The sequence below is a fragment of the Rhinolophus ferrumequinum genome, assembly GCF_004115265.2.
Source record: "Rhinolophus ferrumequinum isolate MPI-CBG mRhiFer1 chromosome 15 unlocalized genomic scaffold, mRhiFer1_v1.p scaffold_54_arrow_ctg1_1, whole genome shotgun sequence".
NCBI classification, from domain to species: Eukaryota; Metazoa; Chordata; class Mammalia; order Chiroptera; family Rhinolophidae; genus Rhinolophus; species Rhinolophus ferrumequinum.
Genome location: NW_022680357.1, coordinates 3,346,271 through 3,365,555, shown reverse-complemented (window position 1 = coordinate 3,365,555; position 19,285 = coordinate 3,346,271). Strand labels below are relative to the sequence as shown.

The 19,285-nt window shown below is 55.2% G+C and overlaps 2 protein-coding genes across 3 annotated transcripts in view; one reads left to right on the top strand and one right to left on the bottom strand.

Moving 5' to 3' along the window:
- Nucleotides 1-19,285, top strand: part of IFT140 (intraflagellar transport 140) — an 88,133-nt gene that overhangs the window by 46,745 nt on the left and 22,103 nt on the right. The gene's annotated exons all lie outside the window — the stretch shown is intronic.
- TMEM204 (transmembrane protein 204) lies at nucleotides 193-19,140 on the bottom strand. The gene is made up of 3 exons (XM_033101085.1): nucleotides 18,225-19,140; nucleotides 13,358-13,513; nucleotides 193-957 (listed from the first exon to the last, which is right to left on the bottom strand). Exons 1-3 carry the CDS (start codon nucleotides 18,502-18,504, stop codon nucleotides 713-715), a joined length of 681 nt encoding a protein of 226 aa, XP_032956976.1. The 5' UTR covers nucleotides 18,505-19,140; the 3' UTR covers nucleotides 193-712.

Sequence of the window (19,285 nt, the reverse complement as noted above, 5' to 3'; positions counted from 1 at the left end):
TCTAGAGTCTCAGAACGTGGGCTTCAGATGAACGGAAACTGAGTAAGGACGTGAGGGATCCGAAGCCACACTCCCACCAGATCTTTAAAAATGTGTCAGCCCCTCTCTGACCGCCAGCCCACAAAAATGGCAGAAAACAGACCAAATTCTTTTCACTACGTGGCAGTGTAGATGGATACAACACACACTGTAGACAGTGGTAAGAGGTTTGCCCTTTATTTTAACTTAGAAAAATAATCCGGCGCAAACAGATGTTACTGACTCCATCCTGTTGTAAAGCCGTAATCATCTGGTTATAAATTCTGAGCCACTCGAGGAAGATCACGGCCAGTTCCAGAAAAATCTCTCCGGGTGTCCTGCTTTACCAGAGTAAAACTGGCCGCGGACGCCCCTCTCAGCAGATGGAGAATAAATTAACCCCAGACCAGGGTGCCGAGCAGGACAGCCACCGCTCCGCGTGGGTGTCTCAGTTGCTAGTTTCCTCCTTGCGACATGCGTGCGCGTGAAGCCAGGTTGTGCGAGTGTCAGGAGGAGGCTGGCCCAGACGATATATGATCATAGAATGTATTTATATGTAATAGTAAACATACCTGTGTATCGTACATATGCATATATAGGAAGTCATACGAATCGCCCACTGCTGCACAGGCGGCCCATTGGTTTCTCGATTGTTCGTTACAGTCGGATAGAGTCCTAAGCCTGCCCGGCGGCCTCAGCACGGGGACTCCACGTAGTCATTCTCCAGCCCGCGGCGAAACCGCGCCGTCAGGGAGCGGCTGATGACAATCACCCGGGGCGCCATGCAGTCCTCCCTCCTGTGAAGAATGTTCCAGATGAGCATGGCCGCCGCCAGGGTGGCCAGGAGGCAGGCGCCAATGTTTAGGTAGCAAGACCAGGACAGGCTGGTGTAGGGGCCGATTCTATAGAATGTCACCAGTCCGATGACCAGGACGAAACCTGCAAATGAAAGACAAGTGTTGAGAACGCCGTACTCAGAGCCAGGAAGAGGCCAGTAGAACTCCCGTGACACGGAGGCCCCACAGAATCGGAGTTGCGCGTCTCCCCGGACCGCCGGTGCTCCCCCAGTGGGCGATGACCCCAATTCTGGGTCCCAGTGCTTCCGTGTTGAGCTGCTCTGTGTTAGGCCGTGTGGGTTTTTATGGCCCGGGCGTCTGGTGACTGGGGGTCGTGCGTCCGCTCGGTTCTGGCACAGGATAATTTCTAGGGGCTTCATAGGAAAGTCTGGGCCTGCACGCTCTCCCTGGGCTCCTCCAGGTGTCAAGCTGTTTCCTTAGTTGCCCTCCGCCTGGAGGTGACACTGACACTCGCTTTCCCTCAGCCCAAACAGACCCAGCAGTAACTTTGTGTAAGGTCCTGTCTGACTTTTATAAATGCTAAATTCATTCAAAGTGAAAGCAAACAGAGAGATGTCCCAAATCTTATCTAGAAATCTTATCAGAGTGGTACTTGAGTCCAAATTCCTGTTCTGTAGAGCTTTTTTTTAAGGAGGGCAGAGCCCACAGTGGCCCATGTGGGGATTGAACCGGCAACCCTGGTGCTACGCTCTAACCGACTGAGCTAACCGGCCACCCCCCTAAAGAGTCTTCTCGTTCTTAGCATTTGTGTCTAAAAGAAATAGAGCTTTTCTTTCAAAACTCAAGGCAGCCTAGAGCCTGCACACTTAGGGAGGGGACAGAAGCCGAGATTGGAGAAGCTTCCTAGTCTCCTTCCAGCGTATTTGGTTTTTCCTCTCACTTCTGAATAGATGCATCTGGTTCTAGAATTTTCCACTCGCCTCCATCTTCCCTTGTCCCCTGTTTATTTTCCTTCCATACCTTTCTCTTCTCTCTGCAAACTCTGAGAGCAGAGAAGGGCAGGAGACCGTGCTAGGACTGGCCAGAGTCCCGCAGTGACCAAAGTTCCCAAGGACTTGTCCATATTCAGTTTGTAACTAATAGCACAGCATTATTTTCATAGTTTGACCTTCAAGGAGCACCAAAGACTTGATTTGATTAGTTTCTACAATAGGAAAGCCAGGGTTCTGCACCCAGGATCTGTCGACTAGGATAACAGGGCAGTGATGTTTGATAGATTCAGGTCTGAACCTGGGCTACAAATCCCGATGGCTGGGACGGAGGACAGGCCACCACAGTCCTGCTGCCGAGGCCCGTCCACGTCCCCCGCCCTGGGCTCTGGCCAGGCTGAGCTGCTGCCGCTGCAGTCTCCCCTCCTGCCCTGCACTGTGACATCCGTACATCTGTTCATGCCGGTCCCTCCACTCCCCACGGCCACCCTGCTTTCCTCAGGAAACCGGGTCATGCACGACCAGCATGGTCCAGAGCAGAGAGCAGCAGTGATGCCAGTTAAGGTTCTAGAAACTGTGTTAGAAGGTAGTGCCGGGGGCGGGCGGAGGGGGGGGTTTGGCGGACAGGCTTGCGTTTTCTACAAGCACAAGCAACATGGTCTCATCGTCATTGTACTTTCCAGAAAGTATGAATTAAACATTCGTCTACCTCGGACATGTCCTAAACAATGGTGACGGTGACTAATCTCTGTGTCAATTCTCTGCACTACTTGTGGAGCTTGTTATACATGGAAAGCTTCTGGATACTTCCTTTCTGTTAAAAATAACTAATTCTGTTTGTCATGCACACCGACAAAAAGAAACTTGTGGCATTTCTGCCTCCCAGTGAAGAGTGCATCCTCTGCTCACGATTTTATGGCACCGAGTGTCGCATTAGTGGGGAAAGGAACTACAGCTTGTGTTTCGTGTCGTGAAAATGAAGCACTTTGTGTGTCCTCTCATTTTTACTATGTCTTTTGGGCATTTCTTGTCAGCCAAGGGGGCTTGTTACGCCTGGATGCCACAAGACGGAGAAGGATGGGGCAGGATGGGAACTTGGGGAGAGCAAGTTAGGAAGCCAGCTTATGTCTGACAGGAAAGGAGCAAGGCCCCGGCTGCCGGGCGCTCTCAGCAAGGCCAGTGGAGCTTGCAGGGTGGACAGTGTTAAAGACCAACGCGGTCGGAAGGAATTTATCCAAACAGCAGCAGCTGGTTTGCATCAGGCACCCACCCTGCGGAGGGATACAGACGCTTACCCTTGCTGCGGTTGAAGCCTGTTTTCTCCCTTTTTTCACTAAGCTTCCCTTCGGTGTGTGTGTCTTATAAGAACATTTTAAAAATCCGTTATGTGGCCTCAGCTCTAATTCTACAACATCGTTCCTGAAAGCAGAGCAGAGTGAAAGAATTGGGCCTCCATGTGGCCTTCAGGGCAACCCCGTCTCACGGCTCAGTTATCTGTCTTGGAGTTGGTTTACACCACTGACGAATAAAGAGAGAGGACCTTGAATTTCACTGCAAAACATTTCAGTGGAGACCTGGGAATTGTGAGAACTGGATTGAAAGAGGCGACCCTCCACTGGAAAGGACTAAAACTCACTCACTCACCAGACTGGCCGAATTAGAAAGGGCAAAAACGCCAAGTGTAGGCCCAGGTATGAGGCCGAGTCGGAGCTCAAGACAGCCGGGGGATGCCCTGGGACCTGCAGTTCCACTCCCAGGATTGCACCCAAGTAAAACGCCTGCCAATCACAGGAAACACGACCACAGCCCCAAATCAGCAACATCCAAAACTCGCATCCACGGGAGACAATGAGCTGCGGGCAGCCAGCAGCAGGAGCCGTGCTGCCCCAGGGAGGGTGAGCCGAGGTCACAGGGACACACGGGTACGACCACGTGCTCCTCTGTGCACGGTCCACACAGGCTCAGCCGTCGGGTCTCCTTCTAGCAAACCTTGGAAAGGGAATAAAAGTATAAAAAACTAGGGAGTGGCTGCCACGAATGCCGGACAGTGGTTACCTCCAGGGGTGAGAGGGTGCAGCAGGAGGGTACCCAGAGGCTTCTTCGAGGTCACCTCATTACGTCTTTGGCAGGACACGTATGTTTCCTGAGTCCTTTGCACGTATATTTCACAATAAAACATTTAGCATATTTTAGGAGTGCAACGAATTTTAGATTCTTCAATTACAAGCCCTTCCTGAGGTCCGTCATGGCAATCGGTCTCTGTGTTTCACCTGCCCACGCTATGCCCGTCGGCCTTGTCACGGATGTTAATGCATTTGACACACTCCAGGCTTCTCCCACAGCCGCACCGTCAGCTCTGTAAGACACTTGCCACGTGCCCCCACGTACAACACGCCCCCATGGCGTCTTTGGCCCTAGGACGCATCTCGGCCTGGCCCTGCCTGGCCTCGAATCTCCTCCCCTGCTCCGTAGCTGCCCCGTCTCTGTCACGCTGCGGCCACACCGGTGCTTCTCCACGCCTCTGAGATGCCACGTTCCACTCTTTCTCGGCCTTTACTGGTGCTGCTGTCCCTGGGCTTCGTCAGCCCTGGGGAGGAGGGCTGCCGGCTGTCCCCCTGTCCCTGATGGCTCAGTGCTCCACTTAGCAGTCAAGTCACACGCCAGCCTCCTCGGCTCAGAGCACGGCACCTCCTCCACTGTGGCCCCCCCATTGAGCTCGGCCTCCCAGAGCGTCGCCCAGGAATTACTTGTTCAGTGGATTATTTGAGACAAATCCAAATAGCATGCAGTATGGTCAATGGGAAAGGAGGCGTGATGAATAACAGGTTCCACAGTCAAGTTGTTTAAGCTTCTTCATGACCAAAACCCATCAGAGGGACGCCAGGACCTTGTTAGCCACGACTGAGCAGATGTCACTCAGCACGAGGCCAGGGCCGGTGCTGTGTGTGAGTTCATGTGCGACGTGTTCGGCAGACCTGTGGTGATTCCACTCGCGTGCACTCTGGGGGCTAAGGCGCCGTGGGTTTGTTCTTGGGGAACTGGCATTCTTCTTGGGGGGGATGAAGATGAAATGAATCACTGCCACGTGGCCCACATCACAAGACAGGCATTTAGGCTGCGTGGCGTGGGCGTGGGGGAGCGGCATCGTGCCAGAGAGCGGGGGCAGCCACTGGGCACGTCCTCCCAGAGGGCGGCGCCAGGCTGGGCCTGCGACACCGGAGGCCAATGTGCGCGCCACGTGGTGAAAGTGTTTACTCATGGAACCACCCCACAGAGTGTGTGAGCAAAGCAGCTGCCAGCTTCTGACCCCCGGGCAGTGCCAGGGCAGGACTCGGACACTGCCCTGCGCCCACACTCACATTCCCCAGCGTCGCAGGGCCACGCAACTGTGTTGTCACTTCTTTTCTTCAGGTCAGTGTCGTAGGTGTTTGAAAATAGGGTAAGCTAAGATTCTGTCACCATTGGGATCTGCTTATTCCTTCCTTCCTGTGTTTAGCTATCTTGCCAACAAGGTACACAAACTCAGGTTTCAGAGCGTGTCTGTTTTTTCCATTACAAGATGAAAGAACACTCGGGAGGTAGAGAATTGATTATAGAAGTCTAAGTTCGCAGACACCCAGGGCATAGCCTCCTCAGCCTGAAAACACAAGCAGGAAAGCGATAGAGATGGCCAACCAGGATCAGAGCAGAGCCTGATAGATGGTGTTTCTACAAAATGAAAGTGAGTGAGCCGAGCGTCCTCCTCTTTCATCATTTGTCTTGAAAACTGGTGAAAATCCAGCAGTGAGCGGCCCTGGGCTGTTTCCAGCACAGGTGTGGGTGTCTTGCTTCCTAGCTGGCGTAATTCAGAGTCTGTACATTAGTTGGCTTTTTTTTTTTTCTCCCCTGAGGAGAAGTAGAAAGGAAGTGTCTAGTTCTGTATTCTAGTGTGGAAAAAGGTTAACAAAACTTAGGTTGGCATGACTTATTCTGTGTAAAGACTGGCATTGGCTTTTGTTTTATTTTCATTCAACTTAAAACACGTGTAGTCATAGAAGGGGTTTGTTTCCCTAACGTTACAAAATACATTGAGAAAAACGTTCTCCTGCACCAGGAAGGTGCGGAGAACCTACTGGAACAGTGAGCACAGGTGCCAAACTGCAGGAAGAGCCCGAGCCATGTCCCTGGCACAGGGACACGTGCACTCTGCCTCATCCCAGCAGGCTGCTAGAGTATCCACTGGCTCCCTGGTTGATAATCATCCAACCCTGGCCTGGGCCAATGGGGGCGGTAGGTGCTGAACAGACACAGGGTGCTCGGGTCTTCTGTGGGTGCCACATGTCAGTAGTAAAAAGCCACAAAGATGTGGAAAGACAGCCCGTGTGGGCTCACAGCCTCGCTGGCATTCCAGCCTCAGCCCTGACTAATCGGGTAATCGCCGTGTGCAGACCTTCTTCTAAAATCAGGCTTTTACTTTCATCAAGTTCTCTGGCTGGTGGGAGAGGAGCAGAGTGGAGGAAGTAGATCCGGGGCTGCTCTGGCCTCAGCCTCAGGTTTTCCGTTTCTGTCACAGCCTAATGTGCAGACCCCGTCTCTTCGCAGAGTTATCCCTGGAAGATTTGTCTCCCAAGCCTTGTCAGTGATGTTAAGGTTTGTCCAGAAACAAATCCAAGGGGGGGAGTTTTAGCAAACGCACCGAATTCCGCACGTGGAGTCGGTTCCATCCTCATGGATTTATGTTTCCAAAGCCAGCAGCCCCTTCCTGTGAGCCGGCCGCGAGGCGGGCAATGTGATTCACAGCTCAGCCTGCAGAGAGCCCTTTCCTTTCTCTTCCTTCCTGCCCGCTTCCTAGGGCGTCGGTGTCTGTCACAGGGCCTTCCGTTGACTGACTGTCAGCACACGCAGGTGGCATCAGTGGAAAGACCGTGGGGCTGACCCCTGAGCTCTTCACCCAGCACACCTGCCCCGGCGTGCACAGTGGCAGAACTGGCACGGCAGGCGCCTGTGACTGAGAACTGGCACCACGGCTTCTAGAGAGAACATGTACAGAGCAGACCAGTCAATGAGCCGACTCAAGGCACGGCTGTGGTTGGGCTCTTCCAACATTGTGAGCCGAAAAGCAGTGGTGGTCCCGTATTTCTCCCTAGAGGGAGGGATTCTGGAAAAGGAAACGCTAAATATGGTATGACTGATACGATCATAACACTTCCACGAGAACCGACGCTCCCAAGTTCTGCCTGACGCATCAGCTCTCTGAGCTGCACGGAAAAAAATGGAGGAGAAGGAAGAAATGAGAGGTGCGGTTAGGATGGAGACTGGGGCTTAGATCATAGGTGCAGAGACAGAAAAGCAAATTGTCCAGACCAAACAACACACTGGTGTATTGTAAAAAACGAAAACTTACGTATTTCTGTGAGAAGGCCCCCGAGTCTAAGAAAACAGAGGAATCCCCCCCAGTTCCTGAGATGCCAAGACAATTACCATTTATCACCTCGAATGACCTCGGAGGGCTAATAGAATCAGCATTCTCGGGGGGGAGGGGTTGTGAGTGGCCTTTCGTGTGTTTATAGGTTTTGCCATCATAAGAAAAAGTCTAATGATTTCCAGAAGTGGAAAGAGGAAGCCAGCAGATCAGAAGCCATGTGAGGCTTTTAAAGTGGCTTTTGACCAGGTTCCACAGTAAACTGCCTTCTTAGTCATCCTGCTGAAACTCGAGAGGCGTCATGTTACAAGGAGGAGACCGCCCGAGGTGAGCGAGAGAGCCCGGCGCCGGAAATAGTTCTGGTGAGGACTCGTGTCCATCAGCTACAGAGTGTGTGCGAGGAAGAGCCCCGTTGTAAGATGACAGTGAGTTCTCTGAAGTGCCAGGCTGTGGAAATCGGGGTGAGGGTGGCCTGAAATGGACAAGTGAAGGTTCCCTTATTTGAGAGAAAAGCACGAAGCTCAGGCCTCTTGGGAGCTCCATAAAGGAGATGAGGAATCATGGGAGAATGTCCCCAAGGAGAGCCTAAGGCCATTATGAAGGCAGTTTATCATGAAATATGGAACAGCCGACTTCTGCAAAAATGGTTGTACTTTGCCACATTTCACCGCGGTTACTATACTTTGAGAAAAACTGTTAAGTCTGAGAAAGGTCCAGGGCCACACACCTGACTGATAAGGGGCCTAACCTAAAAACTTCTGCAGAGATGGAGGGTGAGGGTTACTTATGAGGAGAGCTGATAAATCATAAACTAAGAATAATATCAAATATTGGAATAAGAAATCCATGGACGCCTGAGAGCGAGGGCCGCGTACTTCAGAAGAAACACACTGATAAATCTGTGGCTAGTAGACCTGTGTTTAAAGGGAGGGTTTAAAGCCAGTGTTTAAAGGAAGGCAGGCTGCCTGGGCTGAAAGCTCTGTGTTGGGACATTGCAAAGGGGACTGTGCTTTTTCTCAGACTGTCCTGGCTGTCACAGGTACAGATGGTTGCAGCCTGGGCCCCCATTTCCAGGGTCCTTGAGTGCAGGGCTAGAGAAGGTTTTCACTTATATGCCAGTATTTTCCAAAAAGGACTGGAGGTGGCGTGTACATGGACTTGAATGAGCATTGGGGATGAGAGAGGAAGGCTTAGGGAAGGGAGCAGATGAGAAGCCCGGCCCTCTGTCCCCCCCGCCCCATCCCGCCCCCAATCGCATGACCCCATCCTGTCATCAGGCTCCCAAGATGCAGGGACGTGCCTGCTAGCCCAGGGCTCTCAGTAGTGGGGTCCACAGGTCCTCCACCCCAAGGAGAGCGCCAGCACGCCCTGATGGGATGGTGAGCCACGGGGGGCGCCAGTTATGTCCCCAGCCTGACTGAGCATGGAGTGTCCAGTGTTCTCAGGCTGGACTCAGATACAGTGCGCTGCCCTGGAGGCCCAGTGATGGCTGAGGAGTTGCCTTTTGAAGACGCAACTTGACCCAAGTACAGAGCCCTGAATAACCGCTAGATTGTCCATCGCCGCCTAAACATGTCAGCCTTGGGCCACTCGTGGTCAGTCAGTCCTGCATAGCCAACAGTGAGGGTCCAGGGGACCCTGTGAGCCCCTGGGGGACTGCGAGAGGGTCACACTTTGGAAATTTCAGAGCCCTCTCCCCAGCATTCTACCTGGGAGGGTAGGCTGCCCCTGGGGTGGGTCAAGGGAGCGCCTGGCTGGCTGTGGCACTCACAGTGGTCTCAGGTAGAGAGCCCTCTCCCTGACAAAGAGCGCGGAGCACGTGTCTGGGGACTGATAACGTTGCAGTGTGGTGCGGTCCAGCAGGACCAGGTGGGAAATCAGAATGACGGGAGCAGCAAGCGTGACTGCAGACGGTGTCTGCAGGCCTGCGATAGCTCTCCCCACAGCCCGAAGAGCACAGTGATAAAATAACTCATCCAAAGCTAGGCAGCCTGGGGCGGCCTGATCGGCTCAATTGGTTAGAGCACAGGCACGAGCTCTGAGCCACAGGGTTGCCGGTTCGATTCCCACGTGGGCCAGTGAGCTGCGCCCTCCACAACTAGACTGAAGACAACAAGCTGCCGCTGAGCTTCCAGAGGGGCGGCCGGATGGCTCAGTTGGTTAGAGCACGAGATCTCAACCACAAGGTTGCCGGTTCAAGTCCCCCGACCTGCCAAGTAAAGATTGAAAACGGCAACTGGACTTGGAGCTGAGCTGCGCCCCCCACAACTAGATTGAAAACCAGACTACTAGATTGAGGGACAACTACTTGAAGCTGATAGGTCCTGAAGAAGCACATTGTCCCCCAATATTTCCCAATAAAATTTATTTTAAAAAAAAGAAAGAAAAAAGCTAGGCAGCCTGCTCCAGAGCCCACTCTCACCCAGACATCCGTGGGAATGCTCAGCCATCCTCAGGAACCCCGAGGTGCCCGCCAAGCTGGGCTGCCTGCAGAGTTCACCCTGGCTTTCTCCTCTGTTCCCAGTGTGGAACGTGGGTCGTAAGCATCTGCAGTAATCAGAGGCCGAGAGTAACCTTTCACCTTTCATAGGTGGCATCCTCTGATCCCCATTCAACACTGCTTTCCCGGCTCTGCCTGTACCTTCCTGCACACAGCAGTGAGGCTACAGACACGAAGGAACAGAGCAGCAGTGAGAAGAGGAATCAGGAGAACCAAGGAGCAATGGAAGGTCTGTAGAGTGAGCCAGAGCAGAGCTCACGCAGGTGTGAGGCCGTGGGAAGGGAGCGCTTGAAACACCTGGCAAGGCAGGGCCCGAGCACCACAGCTGCTGGTTCTGGGGCTAGTGTGGCCTGTTGGCCCCCACACAACAGGCCCTCATGACACCTCTGCTGTCAGAACATGAGGAGCGTGTGACTGCAGCCTCGCTGCTCTGGGCCCTCCGGAGAGGTCTCCAGCACTCCCAAGTTGGATTGCTGACAGGCTGAGTGACAGGCCAAAGAGGCCGAAGAGGAGAGAAGAAAGGAAAGCCTGGCAGTTGGTGTCTGCCATGTACAGGTTACAACAGAAAGAACCAAGAGGAGGACGAGGAGAGAAGGAGAGACATCAGCCCAGGGGACAGCGCAGAGCCACTCCATGGTGACTGTACCTATCTCATCGGCCACCGTGCGACCCCTGCCTTCCGAGAGTCTGTTGGACACCCAGCGGGTGACAGGGGGTGAACTTGGGCACCTCAGGCCTGTGTCCCTAACGTGCAGAGTGCTTTCACCACGGAAAATGAAGCGTTTTCGCAGCATATTTAGCTTATCGGGTGGGGGTGGAATAAGGAACAGAAAGGAATTTTTTTCACCTTTAAGTCAATTAAAATTACACTTTTGGAAAATTCTGCAAAGAAATTGGAAACTTGTGAATGATGGCCTGAACACAATAGAGCTCACCCAGTGAAACGGCTGATAATTCACATTTTTAACCTGGAAAGGGCCGTTTCATTGGGTTCCCATGTCACTTGTCACTGTGACAGGATCCTTTGGAGCCTTAGTTCTAAGGAGCAGGGGACGGTCCATTTACAGACCCAGGCCGAGCGTCGTGCGATTGTGTTTTGTGCCCAGAAATGGTTGTGGAATGAATGAGCCAGGGAGCAGACTCCCATCCCCTCAGGCTGCAGTGCCAGGCCGCGGTCCTGTCAGTGTCTCTGGCTGGTTCCAGCTTTTCCTGGCCTCGGCTTAACACCATGTGCTTTTCCCTTCCTCGTTCTCTTCCCCTGCCCACCCTCTGGCCCATGCACTGGGGACTCAAGGTTGGCTTGCGTAACAGGTACTAGCAGGCATTTCCCCCTCCTGGGACAGGATATCCTGGCGCCCTTCAGTCTCTCCCTGACTGTTTAAAACAGACCGGAGCACAGGAAAAAACCTAACTCTAAAATTAGCAGCATGATAGAAGAAAGGCACATAGCTGCATTCTGTACTGTTTGTCAATGAGACAAGTCTAAACAGGGCCAAATGCATTTCCTTTTTGGGCAAAACAGACCTATTGGGGGAATGGTCAGACACCAAGGAGAGGGCTGGCCTGCGGGGACACGACGGACCATCTGAAATGCCATGGGCTGCCCCTCCGTGCTTCTGGCTTTTTCCATCGGCTTCTGTCCGTCTGAGGGTTTTTTAATAGAGCCTGGTCCAACCTTTCCAGAGGTTGCGATGGCCTGGAAATACTCAGGAAAGGAAGCGCGGTACCCCCTGCCCCCGCCTCGCCAGGACAGGCCCCCCGGAGACCTTTGGCAGCCATCCCCCCAGGGTTGCTGTGAGCAACTTGATTTTAGTTAATGGGGCTTCCCCCCTTTCGAGTTTTTAAAAAATATTATTTGTGAACAACACTATCTTGCTCTAAAATAAGAGTTTGCAGGAAGTGAGATATCAGTTTCACGCCAAACCCACACTATTTCTCCTAATAATTCTACGTAAGCAGTTCAAAGACATTTCTTAAGAAATGCAATGGCCAATTTGATTCTCCTGCTAGAAGGAGTTATTTTCAGAGCAAGAACTGTTACTTTCATTTCCTTAATGCCACTAAAATGTCTGTTTTTGATCCAGCTTTTCCAATCACGTTTCAAAATCTTCCACTTCCTTCTCGGAGGGGTGGAATTTGAGATACCCCCGTGTGATGGAGAGGGGCCATTTCAGTGAGGCAGAGAAACCAGTTCTGTTTTATGGCCCTAAGCTCAGCGGAGGGCAAACGGGTATTTTTCCTAAAGGAATCCCTATCACTTGGAATGTCTGGGTTTTTTACCCACAGTCGTGGAGAAGGGACGGAGGCAGGAGTGATCCGAGATCCCATTCAACCTGCCTCATTAATGCTCAAAATCAGTCAAATGGGGGTACACTTCATGCCCACTTTGCAGGTGGGTAAACTGAGGGGTGAATTGGGTCACATGGATAGTAAGTGATGGAGCCACGGTGCACTCCCGTCCCCTTCACACCAGACCCTGTGCTGTTCCCTGCTCGGCCCTCAGGACCCGCTCCCACGTCCAGCCTGGGCCATGGGGAAGTGACCGTACCATGACCACCTTCCATTAACGGTGTGAAGGAGTGCCTTTCCGATTCCCACCCAGGCGCTTTCCAGCACACAGACATCTGCCAGTCTGTCAGCCTCATTCTGGAAATTGTGTTTCTCCAGAAGAATAAGGGCCAGCATCTATTATTCCTGGAATGATTCACTTCAGACTTCCTGCCATTTCTTCTACTGGCTTGTTGGAACGGCACCTACCACAGGGGGACATGCTGCCGTTCTCCACTGAGCAGGTTGGCTATGACGCCTCCTGCCCTGGCCACTGCAGTCTCTGTCCCCATTGGACCGGACCAGACTTTTCCCCAGTAGGTAGCAGAAAGCCTGAACGTCCCCCAAGTTTCCACAATTAACCCCGAGCCGGTGGCGACAAGAAACAGACATTGAGGGAAACTGGCCGAGCCGCCCCCCTGTTCCTGGGGGTGACGGTGCCTCCATGGCCACCATGGAACCTCCTGGAACATTTCCATTCATAATTCACAACGATGCTACCACGCTCACCCTTCTAAGACCACAAGGTGTGCTCATGCGATGCCCCATTTCAGCCTCTAGTCGCCCCTGGAGGCCATGGTGGCTTCCAGATTGTTCCAAAGGGGCTTCCTGATGCCCCTGGGCTCTGTGGCAAAGCGGGGCTACCGCACCTCGCCAGGCATGGGTTCAGAGGGCACTCGCCCCTCTCCCCAGGGCAAGGGCAGGCGGCTTCACTGCTCCTCCCAGCTGTTGCGCCATCTCGGGAGGGCATGAACCCAGGCTACCCACCACACGGGCTGCAGAGAAAATGCCAGATACCTAAGGCTTTGGAAGGTAGAGTACGTCACCCGCGTGCCAGCACCTTGTCTCACCATGGAAAAGGGCCGGGGGCCACGGCGATAGAGACAGAAAGCCAGTGCTGCTTGCATCCTCTGTGCTCACCCCCCACCACGTGCATGCTTCTGTCTTGCTTCCGCCCATGGTGACCAGTGGGGCGACAAGTAGAGCACAGGGTGACCCAGGAGGTCGCCTTGACGTTAGAAGGCCACAGTGGGCCTCTCAGCCCCAACAGGAGCTGAGGGAGCCACGGCTCTGGGGGGCCCCTCTGGGCGCCCAGGGTACTTACTTGCCAGCTGGAACGCAGCGGCCATGGCTTCCTCCCAGCACTGGGAATCGGGTGACATCAGGGGTAGGCCCGTCAGCCCAAGGACGAAGGTGAGCTGGCCCGCAGCGAGAGCCACCGTGGCGACCAGGTTGCAGGCACGCATCATGTCGAACTGCACTGTGAGGGACCAAGAGGGAGAACGGGGTCAGTGCCGGGCAGGCCCCTGTGGGCTGGAGCTCCCTCCTTCCTGCAGTCATTCCTCTGTCTGCGCTGAGAACCTCGCCGATCTCCCTTCCCTCCCCCCACAACCGGGGCTCCTTGCACTCTGCTCCCCCAACCGCACCTGGTCCAGGAGTGAGGTGCAGGGGACATGTACACATGGCAGAGGGGCACAGAGCAGCCCCCTGGACGAACCTCAAAGGCAGAGGCAGGGCCAGCAGCGTGTGGTCGGGAGGTCTAGCACCTGATGGCCTCTGATTCACAGCTCTGCACCGCTGGGCAGCCTTCATCTTTGGCGCTGTGGAGCTGAGTCAAAAGGAGGTGCTGTGCCACGTGCCACCTCAGAGGGTACGCTCCTCCTGCCCGTTGTACTCCAGCTGCTTCCTCATCGCTGTCCCTCTGTCACTCAGGGCCTGAAGGGTCTCGTCCTTCCCCCACCCCAGGCCTCCTTCCAGTGCCAGCTCCGGCCTGGGGGTGGAAACACTGGTTCCGAGGCCAGCATGGATGAGGCAGGACTGTGGCAGACGCCCCGGCTGCTGGAAAGTCAGCAGCTTCTGGAAGGAGAGCCCAGCATCCGAGAAGCATGAGAGAGAAAGAGAGAACACACGTGGGCGTGCCACTAGACAGATGACAGTCACCACCGAATGAACTCTTCCCCTTGAGTCAAGCTGAGCGCTGTGGGTTCTGCTGTCTCATTCACTTTTCTGAAAGGCACAGCCCCCTTCCCAGGTGGACTTCACTCCCGGGGAACGGAGCTCAGGATCTGTCGTCTTCAGAATAACTGCAGGAACGTGACTGCCATCTCCAGGAATGCTGACACTCCGCTGACCCTTTACAGCGCCAGGGGACAGGAGGCAGGGGCCCGGTGAGGTCGTGGGAGCCCCAGTGGTATGAGCAGGGCCAGGCCTGATGTGGCTGTGGGTCCAGAATGCCAGGAGAATGGCAGCAGTGCTCTTTGAGCCTTAGCGTAGGGGACACTGGACTCGTGCTCGCTGGGGTCTGAGATGTCCTCACCTCCCCCAAGGCTGAGGACATCAGCTCAGGCTAGCCCAGGTTCAGGCTGATTTGCTGGAACCTTCCTGGCTCTTCGCTCGGTCTGCAGGGGCATCTGGAGGCACAGCCAGCCTGATGGCCCCGTCAGGATGGCGTAAGCCCAGGTGGCTCTTTCCCTCTTTGCCTGGGAAAACTAGCTAACTTCCCGTGGAGCTGCTGTTCCCAATGCTCTTTATATCTTCTTCCCACTTGATTTTCTTTGCAATTATTTTCTTATATGACGACACAGAGACTGTGCTTCTTTAAAAGATGGTAGCTTTTGGGAGGTGGCAATGACATCAGGGACAAGGGCGTTAAGCGTGACGAAGGTTAACGTCACAGAGCCGAGTGCTGGCTTCACAGCCAGGCCCAGAGAAACCCATCCAGTCTCCCGAGCTCAGCCTTGCAGGTGAGGAAAGACCTGAATGAACTGCTGATCAAGGAGGCCAGTGGCGTGCGGCGGAATGAGTGCCAGGGGACAGCCGCAGGGGTGCGTGTTGGTGTAGTGAGGCCACATGACTGAAGCTCCGGGAGCCCGGAGCAGAGCGCCGGGGACCCCGGCTGTTCCTTCCCCACCTGGTACCTGCTGCCATGCCCACTGTTCACCCTCCTCGGCCCAGCTCCCTCCTTCCTGGCGGCCCCGAGCATACAGCCCGATGCCACACAGCCTGGCAGTGGCTTCATGTGGCGTTCCCACCGCACAAGCTGCTGCACAGGGGCCTCTGCCTAAGTCACCAGGTCCCCGTGGACCCGTGGTGGTGAAGTTGTCTAGAGGGTGTAAAGGATGAACTGGTGACCGCCTGCAGACCCACCGCTTTGCCTGCCTCTCCTCTCAGCCATACTCTCTTCTCCAGACACCCGGAGGGGCCCCGTCCTGGCTGGAATCCACCGTGCCCAGGTGTTGTACAGGTTCTCACACGACCTGTGTGCAGAGCCTGGGCAGCAGCACCTGGATTTTAAGGAACCCGATGAGGAATGTCTTCTGGCCTGACAGATGTGGTACAACTGTGTGTCTGCTTCCACCAAATGCCCTCTGCCTTTCCACTGAGACTGAGACCACCCGCCTGGGGCCGACAGCAGCGCAGCGAATCACCTGTGGGTAGGTGGGTGGGTGGGCCAGGGGCTCCCCGGAGGGAGCGCTGGGCTCCAGCCCTCTGCCCAAGAGTTAACTGTGTTTATTCGTGATGCACCTCGCTTCAGAAAAAGAACCTTGAGTGCCTGACAGAATGCATGAAATACGGAAAGATGAGAAATGGCAGAGAAAACAAGGAACAGAGTAAGACTAACCCTGAATTTAGGTTGTGAGGTCTCTTCAGGAGCCAGAGGGGCACTTCAAGTCCGCTGGGTCATGCCCCAAAGCTCCCAGGGAAGAAAGAGCCACCTGATCAGAAATAAAAGTCAGGATCACCGCATACTGTCCAGCAAAGCATCCTCGAAGACAGGACCCAGCATGACTGGGCAGCTGGAGGACCTGCGCCCCCGACCCAGCACTGACCCTCACGCCCCCGACTCAGCGCGCTCAGGATGCACAGCAGCACGGAGGCCCCTGCCCAGACTGAGAATATTGGGTGGTGGCCCCCCTCCACGTTTGCCACAATGAACATGGAGAGCAACTCTGAGCTCCACCGGGCACCGGGCTGACAGGAGCCTATCTGCTGTCCCCGAGCTGCGGCCCTGGCTGCCTGTCACGATGTCGAATCTCTAGGACAGCCTGGCTCTCTGGGCAAAGCAGGGTGACCTGTGACAGGGGACGCGCTGCTTCTCCTTGGTGCCCCTAGCTGGGTGCTCAGGCTTGAACTCCTGAGATGGGTGACTCCTACTTCCAGGGACTGTCAGCTCTGCAGCCCGGACCCCACTGCCCCGTCGTGACTGATGTGGAGGGTGTTTATGCAGAGCCAGCGGGCATTGTCCGAGGACTCCTGCTTCCTCTGCCCAATCTCTGCACCCCGGCTACATCAGCTAGACCTGGGACAGCTTGGGCTGGGGTCAACAAGACTGGGCGCCCGTTTGATTTCAGGTGGCAGCCAGCAGCCCCAGCTCCAGACCACTGGGGCCCGGACGCCAGCGTGCTTGTCATATTCCATCACACGGAGCAGGTGTGAAGTCAGATCGCTTTCCTCCATTCAGTGTTGCTCAAGAGAAGCTCCTGCAGACGTTTCCCTTGTTCTGGCCGAATATTGGATGCTCAGAGATTCACGAAGGGTCAGCTGCCACAAATGCCATGCTAATGGTGAGAGGATATTTGTAAAGTCAGGGAGCGTCTCCGGTGGTCAGGGAGGCGAAGGCCGGCTGTGTGGGGGTCAGGAGGCCCCCTGTGTGTCCTCCTGGCCTGAGGTGACCAGGCCTCAACAATGGGGACAGAGGTGATGGGGAACCCACACTGGAGCCACCGTGGGGCCACTGGCTTTCACTGCAAATCAGGATGGTCCCCAAAACCAGAAGAACCGTTCTCGACCAGCAAGCGACCCAAGTCCAGCTGCATTTATCCGGCTTTCCAGAGGCCTCTGAGTTCCGAGAGCTCACAGAAAATGCTGAGATCATTCATGCACTTCGATTTTTTAAAGAGAGGTTTTCGTTCCCTGCTTGCAAAGGAGGAGGAAGCGACAGACAATCACAGCCATTGCTGCACAGAAGACCCCCTCGGGCCGCAGGAAGGGGCTGAGTGCGCGGAGCAGCTTGCATGCCCTCGAGGACCTCGGCCAGCACGTGCCTGCGCTGTCTGCCCATGAAATCGGGCACCGTCCCCCACCCTGGGATCCCTCGCATTCCTTCCGAGCCCATCCCATTGGCAGTTGGGGACAGTCACACGCCAAGCACATCACATGCCTGTGTTGCTTGAGGACTTTGGGGACACCGTCTAGCAAAGGCCCGGCTGAAGCCTCATGTGTCACGTTTCCTTAAAGACCAGCATTTGTCTTCAGAACGGATGACGCCTCCCTTCGAGTTAGACCCTCTCAGCAGTTTAAAGGGTCATCGCAGGGAGAACTTTCCCCGTCAGCCACCATGACTATTTAGGTGACAAGCATCTTCAGACATAGGAGCCCTTCCCTCCCGTCCATGCAAACGTGACTCTACTTTCAAAGTCAAGTTCCCAGCTTCCAGAATAACGATAAACCTGGTGCCCGGCATGAGCAACCAGGACCCGTGACAGCGCGGTGGAGAGGGTGATGAGGGTTCTGCCCTCCTGAGCCCACATACTGTCAGCCCCGGGCCCCCGCCCCCCCCCCGCACTGCTCACCACCGTAACCACCTTGACAACTGTGGAATGAAGTCAGAACTTAGCCACGTGTTCTTAAGCTTCTTGTTTATTCTCATTAACAACCTTAATTTTCCACCAGGAAAAATGAATTTTCCTTGATTTGGTTAACGACTCTGCCCATTAGCTCTACACAATGGCAGAGAAAAGCCCCCTGTTGCATGAGAAGAACTGTCATGAAAGAGCAGAGGCAGATCTGGGCTGCGCAGGACTGACACGTGCCGGTGGCTCGCCGAGGGAAGGGTGGGCATGGAGCTCCGGGCCTGCCCGGTTTCCCCAAAAGCCAGCGTCACCCCTCAGAGCAGAGCAAACACACAGGAGGTGCAAGGCTATCGGGCCCCGCCCGTTCTCAAGGAGAGACAGAAAAGTGAGCAGACTTACATTTGACGGTGCCTCGCGACTCCTGGAAGCCTGCCGCCTCGGAGCCCCAGCCCAGGGGCTCACAGTCCCGTGCATCTGCCTGCCCGGGCCTGACCCCAGGGCTCGGCCCTCCCCGGGCCCTGTCCACCAGCCAGCAGGACCTCCACAGTCCCACGCTCCGTTTGCGCCCGTCTTCCAGCGTCTGGTACACCCAGTTGGGGGTAAAGGCTGCCGCGTTGTTGAGGACCAGAGACACCAGGGCCACCAGCACAGCTGTGGCCACCAGTTTCTGGACAGTCATCGTTGGCTGCCAGTGCCGTCTGTGTGTCGTGGAGAAAGTCCCAGACCCAGTCAGCTGCTATGGCCAGGGAGAACCGAGACGCTGCTAGGGGCGGCTAGAGGACATCACCGCTCATTCTCGGAGGGTCGGGAAGGCCCATGTGACAGTGACAGGTGAGCCCTCCTCACGGGCCTCCTTACCCTCCTTCCTGCACCTGGAGCAGGGCCAGGCCTGAGGTGAAGGCGGCTGCATGGCCCATCCCGGGAAGGAAGCAGGGCACCCGTGAGAGCCCCGAGTCCTGAGTGCGCCGTCGTCCTGGGAACCAGAGGCCCAGGGAGGCTGGAAGCCTTTTCTCGCCCACACAGAACAGAGTCACTGGAGAGAAGAGGCAGGCGGCAACGTGGGGTCAGCTGGGCCTCACTCCTTGGAACCAGCTGAGCTCAGAGCAACACGAGCACGGTCCTCGGGCTCTGAGCGGGGAACAGTGGGGTGCAGCGGCCTCTGTGCTGTCCGAGCCCCTGCCTGGTGCCTCTGCCACAAAACGGCTGGTCCTGGAAAGCAGAGAGCCTGCTGCAGGGAAGTGTGTGCGTGTGCGTGTGTGTGTGTGTGTGTGTGTGTGTGCACGCGCGTGCGTTTTCCCCCTGTCTCTCAGCAGAGAGGAAATGGTTGTTTTTGAGGCTGTTTTTGGTGAGCTGGAGGGCGTAGCCAACTGCAACAAATAGCTGCCGGCCACAGCAGCCAGACACTAACAGGATGTGTTTCCTGATAGGAAAGGCAGGGGGGCCTTCTGAAGTCCTGCTCC